At 37.8% G+C, this 16,043-nt stretch overlaps 1 protein-coding gene across 1 annotated transcript; it reads left to right on the top strand.

Moving 5' to 3' along the window:
• The first annotated feature begins 351 nt into the window (after positions 1 to 351).
• Positions 352 to 12,644, top strand: LOC139120705 (calcium-activated chloride channel regulator 3A-1-like). Its single transcript, XM_070685241.1, has 9 exons — positions 352 to 467; positions 1,110 to 1,272; positions 1,688 to 1,953; positions 2,849 to 3,026; positions 3,461 to 3,633; positions 5,395 to 5,583; positions 10,811 to 10,939; positions 11,316 to 11,480; positions 11,897 to 12,644. Exons 2-6 carry the CDS (start codon positions 1,200 to 1,202, stop codon positions 5,539 to 5,541), a joined length of 837 nt encoding a protein of 278 aa, XP_070541342.1. The 5' UTR covers positions 352 to 467; positions 1,110 to 1,199; the 3' UTR covers positions 5,542 to 5,583; positions 10,811 to 10,939; positions 11,316 to 11,480; positions 11,897 to 12,644.
• The last annotated feature ends 3,399 nt before the right edge of the window (positions 12,645 to 16,043 follow it).

The following is a 16,043-nucleotide window of genomic DNA, read 5'->3' as shown; positions in this document are numbered from 1 at the left end:
ATGACATAAAGCTTTAGATTAGATTCTTTTATGTGTTAGCTAATATGCTGATGAGAAAGTGTTAAGTGTTCTATTTAAAGGTTATTGCTAGGGCCTACAGGAGTTCAATGCTTTATGTTTCATTAAATATTTTATCTGTTTTTAAAAATTTATCTTAAAACAGACGCAGATAAATGGATAAACAAAGAAATTAGATGTGAGATCATGTAGAAAGTATATATGATTCTTTCAAACGTCAACAAAACTTTCCTCTAAAATGTAATAGACAGAATCTCATTATAACAAAACGCAAACTGGAATTATTTGTGCAGAAACAAATAATGATATTATGATTGTTCCAAAAAGGACTTCTCCAAGGTATAGAGCTACTTGAACAAAATGGTCAAAATCCCAACGGCGGAATCTTATTGGTTTGTACTGACGGCGAAGAAAACACCGCACCCTACATTGCTAATGTAACTTCCCAGGTATGGCACTCAACATACATATTTATATTGCAGAGTGTGGACTCATCACGCATGATTTTGACTGGTCAGCGTAAACATTTGATGTTTCGTTGCAAAAATGCAATCAACATTACATAAATTTTACTTCTCTATTACAGATGTAGAACGGTAGCATTGAAATTGCAGTTAACGTCTGTCAGTAGTTTAAAATCCATACGCATGTTTCCGACACAGAGTGAAATCAGTGCGTAGATTACAGGCAATAATCATAGCACTTAAGCAGTTGTCTTAAAACTTCTGGTCTGTCTCGTCGCCACACCCCATTGCCTTCATTGGTAGGGTACACTTATATACGTGGTTTGCCTCTCATGTCGACTTTTGAACAAGGAATTTTAATAAATATTGGCACTGGACGTCTTCGTATGACTCTATCACAACTTGTTAGACTTGATTTAACTTGTAGACAATGAAGAGTTTTGGCAGCAGTATTTGACCAAAATGTACAGTGTTGCCGTTCGATTTGTAGGGAACTGTAGAGTTTGCGTTTTACACTTTGAAGTAAATCTGTACCAAATTTTGAGCCGAGTTCCCAAGAATCTAGATATTCTCAAACATTAGTATTTTGATTTGTGTTCACACTTCAAATAACCATCTTCCTCTTAGATTCAAGAGAGGTTAATTACCGTTGACACCATAGCTATCGAAAGTGAGGCATCAATAAACCTGGAAAATCTTTCTTCGACCACTGGTGGAATGTCGTTTTTCTATTCCGAACGTTCAAACGCCCTTAAGGAAGCATTTTCAACAAGTGCCCAAAGAGACCAAGGTATGTAGTCACCGCATTGTTGTTTATTTTCATTTTCAGTGGGAAGTCTTTCGGTTGCTCACCGTATAGTTTTTAGGGAAGTATTGTAAGGATTGTTTTCTTCAAAATTCATCATGTTCAAAGTAAATTCGGAGATTTTGAACATTAGTGTTCCCTTACCACTGCAAATAGGTTGACTTATGTCGATGTGTGGCAAGACTGTCTCGTGCGTCCTGAAAACAGTTCATTTTAGGGAATGTTCCTTTGGGAATTCGAAAGCGTATCAACTTCAACAATGAATTGTTTGAAGTTAGTTTTTAATGTTTGGGTTGATCAAAGACATCATATATCCTACATAAAAACACCGAGAAGCATCGGGCTCTAAGGAATTTGTAGTATTTTCCGATTTGCTAACAGAAAGCATTTTTCATCGCAGAAATCTCCTCGTTACCGACGACTCTGCACAGCAGCAGCCAGACAATAGGCCGACAATCCAGCCACAATGTGGTATTCCACATTGACTCCACTATTGGCGGGAAAACCAAGATAGTTGTGGATTACATTGATTACAACGTCAACAACACAGCCATACAACTGACGTTAGAATTGCCAGATGGGAGTTTTATAACGGATAATAGTCCAGCGTATACACTAGACAGTATGTTTAGAATAGTGACGATCCAAATACCTGGCCTGGCACAGGTAAAGTAATAATATGGTAGATAATTTATGACCACGCTATGGTCAAATAATAAAAAAAACCAACTTTCTTTCAGTTAACCCGACCTATTTTGTTTAAGAGCCTGACCATGAACGTTTTTGCCTTTTTAAAAATCACGCATAATCTTACAAAATTTTGCTGTTTTTGATGGGTTGCACACCATTAGACATGAGGAATACAAATTTGTTCCCGACCGACCTACCCGATTTCCTGAAGCCATGTTAACGAAACCGTAATTGTTGGATTCATTGACTCGGAAAATTGTACAGCAACGTACCGTTTTAGTGGAGTGCTCTTAAGTTAGTCTGCGCCTTGAATTGTGGAGACTGCTCAAATTTTCCTCGAGCAATCTTTCAACCGCTCACTTTCAAAATCAAGATTAAAGTCTGGGGTCACAGTGCAAATTTTGCTACCAGAGAAACATATCACCCAAAATTTAACGATATTTGAAATTCAAATTTGCGGCCATCTCTGTGTTAACTCTGTAAGAAAAATGAATTCTTGATATTTTAAAAAGACTAAGATGGTGAAAGTTTTTTTACTCAAAATGAGCTCCAACAAGTGGTAGATCAGAAAAGATTTGTGAAAGTTTGAGAGTCCAAATATCTGTCCCTAGTCATGAGACGCATTCTACAGACATCAATAAGAACAAATTTGCATCATATAACTCTCGGATTAGCCTCGCTTGAACAGTGGACAAGGGAATAAGTCTGCTACAGTGCGAGGACAGACTCAAGCGAAAGATGATAATGTGAAAGTGGTTATTCTTTCTCCTCGCGGTTTACATGAGTGTGAACATTTCTGCATGATTGTTCATTCAATTTGACAATGAAGTCTCTTATCTAGTGTTCTGTCATTCTTTTCGTTATTTTCAAGGTTGGCGAATACAAATTGGTCATAAACAATCCTAGTTCGAACGTACGCGATGTAACGGTTACCGTCCAATCAAGAAGTAGAGAGGCGGGTGAATATCCTATCATGGCAGTGTCAGAATGGGGTGTGCAGAATGTCTCACCGCCAAAGGCCGCCATCCTCAACGCAGCTGTCACTCAAGGTAAAGTCATCGGGCATGAATAAAAAAGCATACAAAACGAAATGTTAATGTAAAATTATGCAGAAACATCGTGTACACAGCTTTGTGATATCACACTTCATCTGCGAGTAGATCTGGTGTACTCAAACTGGTAGATCCGTCGCAGGAGGCAGGGGCTGTACCCACCACGTAAAGCCTGGCGTCAAGCGACGGAAATGCCAGTCTATGGTTTGCTCTGGTATGTACTATACAAATAGGGCCATATTACACGGGGCTTTGATAATGTGAACACATTCTCAGCTGAATTATTAGATATGATGATTTATTAACTAAAAGAATGTCGGAATATCTCCCATTTCTGTAATGATATTTTGACATTCGGACAACGAGAAAAGGCAGACACCGCTTAGCACATGTTTACGACTGAAGAGTGCGTCAAATTTACCATCATTTAGGTTTTACTCCTGTTATCGGCGCCGTAGTTGTAGCGACCATAGAAAGACCAGCAGGTGGTCCTTTGACGTACACACTTCGTGATAACGGAGCAGGTGCAGATGTAACCAAGGAAGATGGGATTTATTCCATGTACTTCACAGGTTTCAACGGAACTGGCAGATACAGCGCCAAGGTGGGTGTGAAATAGGACCTGAAGTCATAAAGCACCATCAATAACGAGACAAGACACTTATCAAGTCTTACTCTATTGTAGTATTGCGATAGTTCTATCTTCTTGGCAAAAATTCATTTTCAAAATTTCAACATGTCAACATTTCTCGATAGGAGTTGAAAGTCACGGCCGTCTGGCCTAAGTCGTCTGATGCTATAATAACATAATTCTGTTCTACACCACATTTATTGCTTCCTATATTTCTCATTGCTGGAACCACACCACTGTAACCTCCATAAATGTAATAATCTCCATACTTGTAACATCAACCGTTGATAATAAATTTTAATAAAATGCACCCATAAATGTCATATCGTCCATAAATGCAACAAAAACACCAACCATAATAGTAAGAAATGGTAACCATAAATGTAATGAAACATTATAAAGGTAGAACTTGTCAACCAAATTGTAATAAATCTATTTTATCATCGCAGTTTGAGAATTGGCCCTTAACTATTTATTTATGTAATAAAGGCAAGCAACTCCACACATTGTTCATATCTTAGATGTTTGTGTTTAGTGTGTTTTGTGTATATTTTGAAAGTGTATTTTACGTTTCGCTGTTTTGTGTATAGAACTGATCGGCCACAACGTGACACAGCTGTAATCTACGTGTCAGGGCAATCTCTACTCCAAAGTGGAGAGACTGTATAAAGCTACGGTCCTTTTACGCTGTTTTTCAAAAATTTGCCCTACTTTCTTCATCAGTCCCCTCAAATTCATCTTCAGTGGATAAATCGTGTGGAATAATTAATAAATTGTTTTATTCCTATGGTGTCCCACATGAAGTTTGTTCCTTCACTGGGGATGATAGGATGACTAATTTTGTTTTACTGTGTCAAGGTAGTGTTCGTATTGTGTTTACTAGATTGAAATATAGATAAATGTTTTCGTCAACTTGTTTTATGTCACAAATTTCTGTTACAATGTTGTATATTTCTCTCTTGTTTGTTCTGAGTCGTCTGTCGAAAACTTTGTGAGGTATCACTGGTTGACGAGTTATTTTTACGCTTCTTCATTATGTCATCATTAGTGTCTAGAACTGCTATTCAACTTCCTTTGTCTCACAGTTTGATTGGTACCTCTCCGTTCTCTGATTGTGTTCTCAGTGTATTCTATTCTGTGTTTCGGAAAGGAGACCTAGTTTCAGAAAAGAATGCAATGAAATTACACTAGCCTTATTAAAGTGTATTATTTACTTGGGGCATTGATAAACAAATGATTATAAGCTCATGTACAAGTTCAAGTTTGTTACATTTATGGTTGAGTTTTATTACATGTATGGTTAATTTGTTTATTACATTTGTGGTTCCGGGTTGTTACATTAATGTTTGACTGTTATACTACCTTTATGGTTGATTTTATTAAAATAACGGTTAATATTACATTTATGGAGATTATTACATTTATAGAGGTTACACGCCACAACTATAATCAGACCGTTCCATAGTGGAGAATGGGTCACTCGCTCTCTCGTTGAGAGATACTCTGATGTGTCTAATTGGCAGGGCCTAGCCATGGCTCCTTATACAATTAACTCGTGCCAGTTCTACATATTTCTCATAAATTCCAGCATTTATTGAATTATGGCAATATCTCGGATTATATTTGCGTTGTCAGCGCCGTTGATTGCACGCTAAATGGTCAGGGCCTAGGGATGTCATGTGGATATTTACCCTAGCTTTGTTTGCTCGTGTTTCGTCTATTATGTAAGCTTAGGTGGAAGTGAAAAGCAACGGGGAATCAACCGTGGTGAGTCCAAGCAAGGTAACTGGATTCGGATCACCGATTGACCCAACGTTGACAGCGGTGACGAAGACGATACAGTACCTGAAGATGTCTCAACAGGGTCTTTCCAAAGAATAGCCGCTGGAGGAAGCCTTACCTGTGATGGCACTGAATGCATATGTAAAGCTCTCTTTAACACATTACTTTTTTAAAGTAGTATAGATGAAATATATCGTAGCAAAAAACGTAAAATGAGATCTCGGAAAGCTTATTGGCTGACAAATGAATACCACAAGTGCCACATGGCAGGAGATGTGACCATACAGCAGATGCTTAATTTTTTGTGTGTGAATAAAAGAAATGTACATTGCATAGTGAATGGCTCAATGGTGTTCATCGTCGACCTCGCGACGTATCAGAGATAGGTAAAAACTTCGCGTCTGGGACCCGGACCGGCATCTTTTACAAGTGGTATAGCCACAAACTGATGACGTCAAAATCACCGTACACAAAACACAGACGCCCCGTAATTGTGGCACTGACTAACTAATAAGGTTAAAATAATATAAATTTGCACTTTCTTCAAATCACTGTCACAATTTCCGACTGCTTAGTTTTTGTATCGGGTGAAGTACAGTGGGGGCCAGGAATTGGGGTTAGCTGACCAAATTGTCGGAACGGAGCGAGCGAAGCGAGCGGAGTTCCGACAATTTGGTCAGCTAACCCCAATTTCTGGCTCCCACTGTGCTTCACCCGACACAAAATCAAGCAAATGAAGACCATCACAGACTTTTTAGGGTTAGGGTTAGTTAGTTCATGTGATCGCGCCGGGCACCATTTTACAAGTGGTATAGCCACAAACTGATGACGTCAAAATCGCCGTACACAAAACACAGACGCCCCGTAATTGCGGCACTGACTAACTAATAAGGTTAAAATAATATAAATTTGCACTTTCTTCAAATCACTGTCACAATCTCCGACTGCTTAGTCTTTGTATCGGGTGAAGTTCAGTGAGGGCCAGGAATTGGGGTTAGCTGACCAAATTGTCGGAACGGAGCGAGCGAAGCGAGCGGAGTTCCGACAATTTGGTCAGCTAACCCCAATTTCTGGCTCCCACTGTGCTTCACCCGACACAAAATCAAGCAAATGAAGACCATCACAGAGTTTTTAGGGTTAGGGTTAGTTAGTTCATGTGATCGCGGCAATAATTCCGTCTCATTCCGGGTACAATATGTCCCCTCTCACGTTTTATTCATCAAATTTGTTGTCATGTACAAACTGACCCCGACGGCAATGGCCATATTGACCCTTTTCAATATAGCCGTTGCCAAAGACGGCACCCAGTTACATAACAGAATTCAGCGTTCATTCAAATGCAAATAATAATCAATATGACGGCCAAAAAATCTTTGTAGTTTTCATTTGCATTACTTCTTCTACAGGCCGAAAATCACACCTGTACATTAGTTCAAACTCTGTTATTGATTGGTTTAATTTTTGGTCCACACATTTGTTTTCTTTATCTTCGCAATATGCCTTCCGATAGATTTTTTGCCATGCTGTATTGTGGAAATTTATGAATACACGGATGTAAACAAAAAAAATCTATATTGAATTCAAGTTCCGGAAGTCCAAATACAGCTTGAGTCGACACAGTAACAGACATTTGGTGATTGGAGTCATTGGTCGCGATATTTGTACTTCCTTTTTAATTTCTGTTGACCGGCGTACGTAATGCCAATGCTTTATCGATTTGTTCCTAAAGGTTCCAATATTGTTCCGATGAATGGTAGGGGGCCTATTCTTCGTTGTCCAAGTCTCCTCAGTTCTCTCATTTCACCGCTAATCATTGTCTTCATTTTGTGGATCCTCAAACCTTCGCCCACACCAACACCTTTGAAGGCATGTGGATGCATGCCCTGCGAAATTGGATTGGATTGGATTGGATTGGATTCACACCTTCAGACTTATTTCCAACTTATCTTTATGAGTTCATGTGGCGGAGGCGTTTCGGCGATAAAGCTAAGGCATGCTTGTTCAACGTATTTCAATTCTCTGTCCTTCAAGTTTGCAGTCCCCTTCATCGATTAATTGCAACTCTGCACATAACACCATATTATGCCAAATGTTTTGAGACGGTCTAAAAACTAACATCACGCCTACATTGACAACTCAGGAGGCTACAGCTGCCGCTGATGTGTGACACTTGGAATGCACAAACTAGACCAAGTTTGTGCTAGTGACAATATACGCATCCTAAATCATTATATTGGCGGCGAATTTCGTTTGCTTCTGTACTTAATTCACTTCGTCGATCGGCGGAATTTTTATAATGTAATTTTCGTGGCATATCCAACGAATTGTTGTTCACGTTTTCATCTACAAAAGCAATGAAATATCGCATTGCATACATGTTGAGTGACGAACCACTTTTATATAAAAGTGTATCCTGTCAAAACGGAACACACACCTTTCGTATTGTAAAAAAGGCAGCAAATGACAATTCAATAATAAATGTCAAACACAAAGTTTTCAACATATAAAACATCCTAAACAAGTGACAATTTAATACTTTAATTGTGCAAATACAACAAATAATATGAAAAATATTCAAAAAATAACAAATCTGCACAACAAACACGACAATGCAGAGAAAAAAATAAAGACAGGCAATAAAGAATCAATGCAGAGGCATAAATTCAATAAAAGAAGGAAAATGCGTAAAAGACTTTCAAATCATTACAAGTGAACATTATAAATTCATCAGTTCCTGCTTAGCATTATCATCCTAACGTTTATATGAAACATTGCATCCCTCTCTCGCAACTTGTTCTCGTGGAGTACAGGTTATAGGTAGTGCTTCACATGCTGCAGGTGCTGGGTTCGACCCCCGGTAGCGGTAATAGTTGTTGTGTAAAAAAACCTAACTTAAAAATAACACTTCTCTCCCTTGTCATTAATCAACTGTTGCTTCCACATAGGTATCAGGCTGGCTGAAGAAGACATGGATAGAGTAATAGGATACCTCAAAATGAGGGAAAGGAGTAAAAAATTGGGACCCTTCTTTTCAATCATTTCCCCCTAAGTTTCTTAGCCCCATTCCTAACTCTTACCCCCAAAATAATTTATCGCCCCTTTTAGAACGTAACCTTTGACCTCATTTCCATAAGTAAGCACATCTTTGACGTCATCAGTTTGTGGCTATACCACTTGTAAAATGATGCCTAATTCCGTCTCATTCCGGGTACAATATGTCCCCTCTCACGTTTTATTCATCAAATTTGTTGTCATCTACAAACTGACCCCGACGGCAATGGCCATATTGACCCCTTTTCAATATAGCCGTTGCCAAAGACGGCACACAGTTACATAACAGAATTCAGAGTTCATTCAAATGCAAATAATAATCAATATGACGGTCAAAAAATCTTTGTATGTTTTCATTTGCATTACTTCTTCTACAGACTGAAAATCACACCTGTACATTAGTTCAAACTCTGTTATTGATTGGTTTAATTTTTTGTCCACAATTTTTTTCCCTTTATCTTTGCGATCATGCCTCCCAATAGATTTTTAGCCAGGCTTTACTATGGAAATTTATGAATACACGAATTTGAAAAAAAAACAACTCTATAACGAAAAAGTTCCGGAAGTCCAAATACAGCTTGAGTCGACACAGTGACAGACATTTGGTGATTGGAGTCATTGATCGCGATATTTGTGCTTGCTTTTTAATTTCTGTTGACCGGCGTACGTAATGCCAATACTTATAGAATTTTTCCTCCAGGTTACAGTATCATTCTGATAGGTGACAGGGGCCTTATTCTTCGTTGTCAAAGTTTCCTCAGTTCTCTCATTTCACCGCTAATTATTGTTTTCATTTTGTGGATCCTAAAACCTTCGCCCACACCAACACCTTTGAAGGCATGTGGATCCATGTCGTGCGGACTTGGATTTGCTTCACATCTTCAGACATATTTCCAACTTATCTTTATGAGTTCATGTAGCGGAGGCGTTTCGACGAGCTGAGGCGTGGATTTTACTTATTCAACGTATTTCAATTCTCTGTCCTTCAGTTTACAGTCCCCTTCATCGATTCATTGCAACTCTGCACATAACACCATATTATGCCAAATGTTTTGAGACGGTCGGAAAACTTATATCACGCCTAAGTTTACAACTCAGGAGGCCACTGCCGCTGATGTGTGACACTGGGAATGCACAAACCAGACGAACTTTGTGCTAGTGACAGTGTATGGACCTTAAATTATTATATTTGCAGCGAATTTCGTTCGCTTCTGTACTTCATCCACCTCGTCGATGGGTGAAATTTTTATGTTATTTCCGTGGCATATCCAACGAATTGTTGTTCACGTTTTCATTTTCAATAGCAATGAAATAATGCATTTCATACATGTTGAGTGACGAACCACTTTTATATAAAAGTGTATCCTGTCAAAAACGGAACACACACCTTTCGTATTGTAAAAAAGGCAGCAAATGACAAATTCAAAAATAAATGTCAAACACAAAGTTTTCAACATATAAAACATCCTAAACAAGTGACAATTTTATATTTTAACTGTGCAAATACAACAAATAATATGAAAAATATTCAAACAATAACAAATCTGCACGTACAACAAACACGACGATGCAGAGAATAAAATAAAGAGGCAATAAGGCAATCAATGCAGAGGCATTAATTCAATAAAAGAAGGAAAATGAGTAAAAGCCTTTCAAATTATTACAAGTGAACATTATAAATTAATCAGTTCCTGCTTAGCATTATCATCCTAACGTTTATATTGAACATTGCATCCCTTTCTGGCAACTTGTTCTCGTTGAGTACAGGTTAGAGGTAGTGCTTCACATGCTTCACATGCTTCACATGCTGGAGGTGCTGGGTTCGACCCCCGGCAGCGGTAATAAATGTTGTGTAAAAAAACGTAATTAAAAAATAACACTTCACTCCCTTGTCCTTAATCAACCATTGCTTTCCACCTAGGTACCAGGCTGGCTGAAGAAGACGTGGACAGAGTAATAGGATACTACAAAATGAGGGAAAGGGAGTGAAGATAGACCCTTCTTTTCAATCTTTTGGGACCCTTCTTTTCAATCATTTCCCCCTAAGTTTACAAGCCCCCATTCCTAACTCTTACCCCCAAAATAATTTATCGCCCCTTTTAGAACGTAACCTTTGACCTCATTTCCATAAGTACGCAGGTCTTTGACGTCATCAGTTTGTGGCTATACCACTTGTAAAATGGTGCCCGAGGACCTGCTTGGTGGATACCAAAAGAGGTGATTCCATATGAGGTATATAGCCTACAGTTGTTCCGATTATTCATTTGTGATGATGTGTTAGATTGGAAGTAAAAGTATGACTTTTATGACGTTACAGATGCCGCGTATAGAGACTTCTACCCGCCAGCAAGAATTGACGATTTGAGTATTCTCAGGAAGAATTCCGACAAAGGTCAGGTGACTTTTCAGTTCACAGCACCAGGTGATGATCTGGATCAAGGAAATGGTAAGTTGAATAGATACATTCTGATGTAGAGTCCTGGCCAATTAGATATGGCAACTTTATGGCATTTGTGTAGGTGAACGGAAAGGCATTACTGTTCAGGTACCGGGCGTAGTGACCTTGCCGAATATACCCTTTACATCTTTGTTCTGAGCGTATCGATTGCAATCTTGAGTACTCCTTCAGCAAAGAGGATACACAGAGAATAGCCTAGGAATTCGGCATTTATTCTTTGTAGTGGGCAAGGCCATTTTAACGAAGTCACGATCTCAATATGAACACCTTTATCAACGTATCTACTGATCGATGTTACTTCAACGGACACTTAATATGTCAGTCATTTGATGCAAGATGTTCTTCTCTGCACTATTAATTGAAGCTACCAGCTACGAATTCAGGGTACACCAGGACTTTAAAACGATGTTGCGCGAGTTTAATAAGACCGACCTGGTGGATCACGAGATGGTCATTGAAGGTGATCTTTTGGCGCCAAAACCGGCTGGTCAGACTGAAGAATTTACCATCGAGATAAAGGTCAAAACAGGTGAGAAGAGAATGACTTCGCGTGTATGCAGTCAAACTGTAATCTATAGTAAAAATAGGACATTATATAAAGAGATAAGCACATATACATTGTATAAAGAGATAAGTAGGGCTTCAATTCTCCGTAAGATAATATTTTATAAACAGTCAATTTACAGAAATCTAAGGTTCTGATATCTCCATGGAAGTATTGAATTTTAGCATTTCACGTTTTTCTTAGATTTCGCGCAAATGCTATTTTTGTCCTTACATTTTGTCCCGATTCCGTGTTGTTTTCATTACTATCACTCTAATTATCGGTATACGTCTGTCTGCCAAGTTGTCTGTATGCCTGAGTGTCTCTCTGACCATTTAAATCCCTTTTCAGCGCCATTGACAGCTGTGTTTGACAAATTCACGTGTCTGCTTTCTCACCAGATTCGACTGTATATGTGTTTTCTTTGGTTGCCAACGACGACTTTGGTAACACTTCACCGCAATCGAACATCGTGACAGTGTCTCTCGATCCCAAATCCGACATACGTATACCTGTCGTCGCAATTGTGATCGTCGTCCTTGTCGCCATCGTCATAATTGCAGTGTCTTGTCTGATCGCTTGTGTTAAATGCAAAACTAAATCAAAGGTAGCAGCGGTAAATGTCGTACCCTAACGGGATTGGTCCACTCTGATATAGAACTGTGAATACTTTTTTTGGTTACCATTCTAGACATCATTACTCTATGTGAGTTACAGAAAGACATTTTTTTAGATAATTGTTAAGTTTGTAGACCGTGAGCTATTGCTCCAAGGCCTTAGTACATTTTAAGACGTATGGTCGTTATTACATAAGATCATCTTCCAGTAGCTGTAACTATATTGACGATTGGAAGTACACAATCATTCCTTGGCATGTGTGCTTGATTGTTTGTTTGTCAATACTCTAGGCCCAAGTATATTTTTTGTCGGTCGGAGGAATCGACTTCATACAAATGCATTGGACTGTAAATGTAATTCATCTATGTAAATTTTTTGTGACGAAAGGACAGTACTCCTTACGATAATATCATTTACACAAGTAATGTGTACTGGTTACGAATACAATTATTTTTACATTTTATTTACATTTAAGTAGTATGGACAATTTATCATAACATTTAGTTGTTATTTGTTGTAGTTTTATCTCGAAAGGGGCTAGTCGCTCTTTTCGACGCCGTTTTGATTGGCTAATATGAAAAGTTGTGTTGTTTGACTACTTGAAACATGCTGAAGTACTGGGCACTGAGTTAAACCATGCACTCGATTAAAGACTGTTATAAATTTGAATTTGAACATCATGAAAGTTTTGTAATGAAATCTTATTCGACGGTGTCTTTTCATACAGATGAGGATAACAACTTTCACTCACATCATGGCAATGTTGTCACAAGAATGGCTCATTTTGTGTAGAGGTCAGGAACGATTTCGTTGTATTCAGTAATAGGGTAATTTTTGACACTTTTGAAGTTATGCATCGACATTATTTTTACACTGAGTGACAGTCATAAAAGGTAAAAAGAGCGACACTGCCCCTTTAAGCTTCGCAATTACCTTCAGAGGTACCGCACGTCTTTATTTTGCTCTATATTTTGATATAAATGACAAAAATGACAATTGGAAGTATAGTCCAATTGATTTATTGTTATTTAATGATACCAGCAATTGTCTGAAGGAATTGGCGCTACACACAATTTTATTTCGCTTTACTTAAATGCCATTATGTAAAATTGCAAAACTTGTACTATATTACTTAAAGTGTTGACTACTTGATTTTTCAAATCGACACCGTTTTACTTTACTACAGCAAACTTTAATGTTACATTTTAATGGTATTTTGAAATGAGAAGTTAGGTGACATTTGCCCGGTATTAATACTATGACGGCCTTTGATGACTTCATCGTTTTGGACGTGTCACAAAGTTACCATATGTTTATATTCCATAAAAAAATTCCACATTTATATTCCTATACCATATTCTGCCCTATATTCTGACAAAATGACGATTGGATAAATGCTTATATTCCATGATATAATAGTGCAATTTATCATTGTTAGTGTCAATGGTGTTAACGTATTGGTTGCACACTCAATTTTATTTCACTGTGTGCTGTAATTGTATTATATATAATTGTAAAAATTGTACATTACAGAATTCTTGATTTTTCAAGTCAAGAACACCATGATACTTATTAAAGCAAACGTCGACTTAAATGTTACATTTTAATGGTATTTTGAAATGAGAAGTTAGATAATATTAAGCTTTGAAGCTAGGGTCCGATATTAGTAATGTGACGGATGTACGTGTCGCCACCGTTCTGGAAGTGTTTTGTGTCTATGTTTACAACTATTGTCTTACAAATTTTGACCTAGTGTTATTGGATCATGGATTGGTATGATTGCGATTATTTTATAAACCTATTTTTTATTATATTTCGGAAATACACAGAAAAAGTAATCAACTTTAAGTGGCCACGTCTATGGTGCAATGGACCATAAACCTAGCGTATTGGTACTTAATAGCGTATTAGTACTTCATAACTCAGTACTTCTGGCGATGTTCATTGTGACGAATTATTTACCAAGAAGCTTACATATACGGACTCTTTACATTTTTACATGCATATCAGTAGGAGATTTCTGCTAACATTCCTGTACTACATGTATTTGTTGATGTACTTTTCCTTTTTACGATTTCTCAAATGTATACCTGGCTTTATTTGATAATAATGTCGATGAGCCATCAAATCATACTGTCAGTGCCCTATGTCCTTTGTCCGCTGAATGTAGATACGTGAGGAAATGAACGTATGCTCATACTGAAAATTAGTCCGTGACACATATATGCTTATAACCAATAATAGACTTTCCCCAAGTCAGTGGGCTTATCAATATGATAGCACCATAAATTGAAGGAGTAGACTTAAACAGACTGACATTACGGTCCTTACATCTTCCGGTGATCTGATTCCACTCGTCTCAGAGTCGAACAGTCAATTCTTATCAAGCAAGGCAAAGCTGGCATCAATGTTCATTTCAATGTCATTGATTTATCAGTACCATGATTGGTTGCATCTTTGTTTTTGTTACTATTACGTTTTCATGTCTTCATGTAGTGTTCTTTTCTGTCTCAGTACTGACGAAGGGTTGTAGCCGAACGTGTGTTTTTTTGAATTCCTCCTCGTGACAAGCGTTTAATTCCCTGCTGGTCGGTTTGTAGTCGATTTTATTCTATACTTGCTGCAGTTTATCCCTTCTTGTGAGGTGTTTTATATCGACTTCAAAAGGCTGTCGCGTTGATTGTTAGGTTATCGCGAAGCCCACAGGTGAATCATGGTGTGGCCGAACAAAGTAATAGACAAATGACAAGCGGCTAGTGGACTCTTCTAAATCAGTCCGTATGGTGGTCAAGAAACGCTTTGTTGTAAAGTATTGATTAAGCCCTTCCCTGTCTTTCTACTATTGTTCACGAGATGTAAATTACCGAATATCTCTGAAACAGTTTTTATCAGGCGCAAATTTACTTTCAGATAAATTTCACGAAGAAATACAACTGTTTAAATATAATAAGTACTAGGATCTAAAACTGGTACAGAGGCAAACAAAGATATCCTAAGCATTTCTGCCCACATCAAAGTTGTTTTAGCGGTAGGCTGTAATGCTTGAGGAATGTTGAGATGAGTTCGGTTGCCCCATTGTCTCTGCATGTTCCTGCCCTACCGAGCTCATCTCAACATTCCTCGACAATATTTTCGCCGGCATCGTGAAACACTCCCCACTTTTGTCAAAGACATATCTCATGCCATCAAGATCTTCAACAGCTTTAGACTGTATAACACTACGATCCTTTAACGCCGTTTTTTCGATAATTGCCGTCTTTTCTTAATCAATTGCCTCAAATTCGTCTTCAGTGGATAAATTGTGTGGAATAATCGATAGATTGTATGTATTCCTATGTTGTCCCACTTGAAGTTTGTTCCTTCACTAGGGATGCCAGGATGTCTAATTTTGTTCTACTGTGTTCAAGGTAGTGTTCGTATTGTTTTTTACTAGATTGAAATATATGTTCTCGTCAACATGTTTTGTGTCGTAAGTTTCTGTTATTAGGTTTTATATTTCTCTGTTATTTGTTCTGAGTCATCTGTCATAAACTTTGTGTGGTATCACTGGTTGACGAGTTATTTTGACGCTTCCTTATTATGTAATTATCAGTGTCTGGAACGGCTGTTCCACTTCCATTATCCAACGGTTTGATCAGTACCTCGCCATTTTCTGATAACGTTCTCAAAGTATTCTATTCTGTGTTTCGGAAAGGAAACCTAGTTTCAGGAAAGTATGCAATAACATTACACTAGTCTTATTAAAGTTATTATTTACTCAGGGCATTGATAAACAAATGATCACATATGCAAGTTCAAGTTTATTACATTTATGGTTGAGTTTTATTACATTTATGGTTAATTTGTTTATTACATTTGTGGTTGCGGGTTGTTACATTAATGGTTGGTTGACTATTTTATTACATTTGTGGTTGATTTTATTACAATTGT

This window comes from Ptychodera flava, chromosome 20 (assembly GCF_041260155.1).
Source record: "Ptychodera flava strain L36383 chromosome 20, AS_Pfla_20210202, whole genome shotgun sequence".
Classification (NCBI taxonomy): domain Eukaryota; kingdom Metazoa; phylum Hemichordata; class Enteropneusta; family Ptychoderidae; genus Ptychodera; species Ptychodera flava.
This window is presented reverse-complemented; position numbering and strand designations above follow the sequence as displayed.

Coding starts and splice junctions, on each gene's coding strand:
- LOC139120705 (XM_070685241.1), top strand. CDS start 1,200: ATGTCGTTTTTCTATTCCGAACGTTCAAACGCCCTTAAGGAAGCATTT. Junction 1,273..1,687: donor AAGTGCCCAAAGAGACCAAG/GTATGTAGTCAC, acceptor TTTTCATCGCAG/AAATCTCCTCGTTACCGACG. Junction 1,954..2,848: donor AAATACCTGGCCTGGCACAG/GTAAAGTAATAA, acceptor GTTATTTTCAAG/GTTGGCGAATACAAATTGGT.